Source organism: Geospiza fortis, unplaced genomic scaffold (genome assembly GCF_000277835.1).
Source record: "Geospiza fortis unplaced genomic scaffold, GeoFor_1.0 scaffold2235, whole genome shotgun sequence".
Classification (NCBI taxonomy): domain Eukaryota; kingdom Metazoa; phylum Chordata; class Aves; order Passeriformes; family Thraupidae; genus Geospiza; species Geospiza fortis.
This window is the reverse complement of record NW_005055150.1, coordinates 3,992-6,387: the sequence shown is the minus strand read 5'-3', so window position 1 is coordinate 6,387 and position 2,396 is coordinate 3,992. Positions and strand designations below refer to the sequence as shown.

At 49.6% G+C, this 2,396-nt stretch overlaps 1 protein-coding gene across 1 annotated transcript in view; it reads left to right on the top strand.

Annotated features, from left to right (window-relative positions):
* The window catches only part of LOC102040588 (FACT complex subunit SPT16-like), a gene marked incomplete at its 5' end in the record, with an annotated part of 14,012 nt that extends 11,858 nt beyond the window's left edge, over window positions 1-2,154 (top strand). The window contains 2 exons of the mRNA XM_031065740.1: window positions 894-1,063; window positions 1,974-2,154. Coding sequence (XP_030921600.1) covers window positions 894-1,063; window positions 1,974-2,154 — 351 coding nt within the window. The remainder of the gene's footprint in view (window positions 1-893; window positions 1,064-1,973) is intronic.
* Between the last annotated feature and the right edge of the window lie 242 nt (window positions 2,155-2,396).

Genomic DNA, 2,396 nt, shown 5'->3' with positions numbered 1-2,396 from the left:
CCACGGCGGGGAGGGGCTACAGGAGGGGAAGGGCAAAAACGGGAGGTGGGACCAAAATGTGGAGCTTTGAGGTGAGGTTGGACCAAAAATGGGAATTTTGTGGTGAGGTTTGACCAAAATCTGGAATTTTGAGGTCAGGTTGGATCAAAAATGGGAGTTCTGAGATGTGGATGGACCAAAAATGGGAGTTTGGGGCTAAAATGGGAGTTTTGAGGTCTGGTTTGACCAAAATGTGGAGGTTTGAGGTGAGGCGGGACCAAAAATGGGAGGTTGGACCAAAAACAGGAGGTTGGACCAAAAATGGGAATTTTGAGATCAGGTTTGACCAAAATCCGGAGTTTTGAGGTCAGGATGGATCAATGGAGGTTGGAGGTCAGGATGGACCAATAATGGGAGTTTGGGGCAAAAATGGGAGTTTTGAGATCAGGTTTGACCAAAATGTGGAGTTTTGAGGTCAGGTGGGACCAAAAACGGGCGGTTGGACCAAAAACGGGAGTTCTGAGATCTGGATGGACCAAAAATGGGAATTTTGAGGTCAGATTGGACCAAAAACTGGAATTTTTAGGTCCGGACAGACCAAAAATGGAAATTTTGAGGTGCCATTAGATCGCCTTACCCCACGTGGTACCAAAATCAATTTCTTGGGTTTATTTTTCCTCCAAAAATCTCCATTTTCAGTTCAAACTGACCCAAAACTTGGGAAATTTTTTTTTTGGGGTCAGCATCACCCAAAAAATCTCCATTTTGGGGCGGGCTCTGTCGAAATTTTCCCGTTTTTGGTCCAAACTTCACCATTTTTGGATGAATTTTTTGTCCCGTTTTGGGGCCGAATCTCGGTCACTGAGACCCGGGGCTGGCTCGGTGACGTCGCGGTGACGTCGCGGTGACGTCACGGTGACGTCACCCCGCAGAAGGTGCGCCACAGCAAGCTGGCCGAGGCGGTGGAGAAAGCCATCGAGGAGAAGAAGTTCCTGGCCGGGGCCGACCCCTCGGCCGTGGAGATGTGCTACCCGCCCATCATCCAGAGCGGCGGCAACTACAACCTCAAGTTCAGCGTCGTCAGGTACCCAAAATCCCCGGAATTTAACCCAAAATGTGAACATCCCAAAAGTCTGCTAAAAAATCCCCACAAAATTACCCAGAAAATCCCCAGAAATTCACTGATAAATCATCCACAGCAGGGGCAACTGCATCCTTGAGTTCAGCGTCGTCAAGTACCAAAAAACCACCAAAATCGCATGTACGGAAAAACAGCCGAAATCACAGGAATTTAACCCAAAATGCAAACATACAAAAAATTGCGAAAATCTGCTTAAAAATCCCCACAAAATAACCCATAAAATCCCCAAAAATTCCCTGATAAATCATCCAGAGCAGGGGCAGCTGCAGCCTCAAGTTCGGCGTCGTCGGGTACGGAAAAACAGCCGAAATCACAGGAATTTAACCCAAAATGCAGCGACAAGTCCCACATGCACTTCGGAGCCATCACCCCCATCTCTGACCCCATTTCCCCCCATTTTCCCCATTTTTTCCAGTTTTTTTCCCGGTTTTCCCAATTTTTCCTATTTTTCCCGATTTTAACCAATTTCCCCATTTCTCACCCCATTTTTTTCAGCCACAAGTCCCACATGCAGTTCGGGGCCATCACCCCCATCTCTGACCCATTTGCCCCATTTCCCCCCATTTTCCCCATTTCTGACCCCGTTTTTTCTCGTTTCTTTTTCTCCTTTCCCCATTTTTACCACTTTTCCCCAATTTTAACCAATTTCCCCGTTTTTCCCCCCGATTTCGCAGCGACAAGTCCCACATGCACTTCGGGGCCATCACCCCCATTTCTGACCCATTTGCCCCATTTCCCCCCATTTTCCCCATTTCTGACCCCGTTTTTTCTCGTTTCTTTTTCTCCTTTCCCCATTTTTACCACTTTTCCCCAATTTTAACCAATTTCCCCGTTTTTCCCCCCGATTTCGCAGCGACAAGTCCCACATGCACTTCGGGGCCATCACGTGCTCCATGGGCATCCGCTACAAGTCCTACTGCTCCAACCTGGTGCGCACGCTCATGGTGGACCCGTCGCAGGACATGCAGGAGCACTACAGCTTCCTCTTGGGGCTCCAGGACGTCCTCTTGAGAGAGCTGAGACACGGTGAGTGACCCTGAGTGACCATGGACTGACCACAGTGACCACAGTGACAATAGAGTGACCGCAGTGACCGCAGAGTGACCACTGAGTGACCACAGTGACCACTGACTGACCATAGTGACCACTGAGTGACCGCAGACTGACCACTGAGTGACCACAGTGACCGATCCCGACTGGTTGATCCCGCACTGACCCCATAACGTCCCTCGATGACCCCCACAGTGACCTTGAGGTGACCCCTGAGTGACCCTCA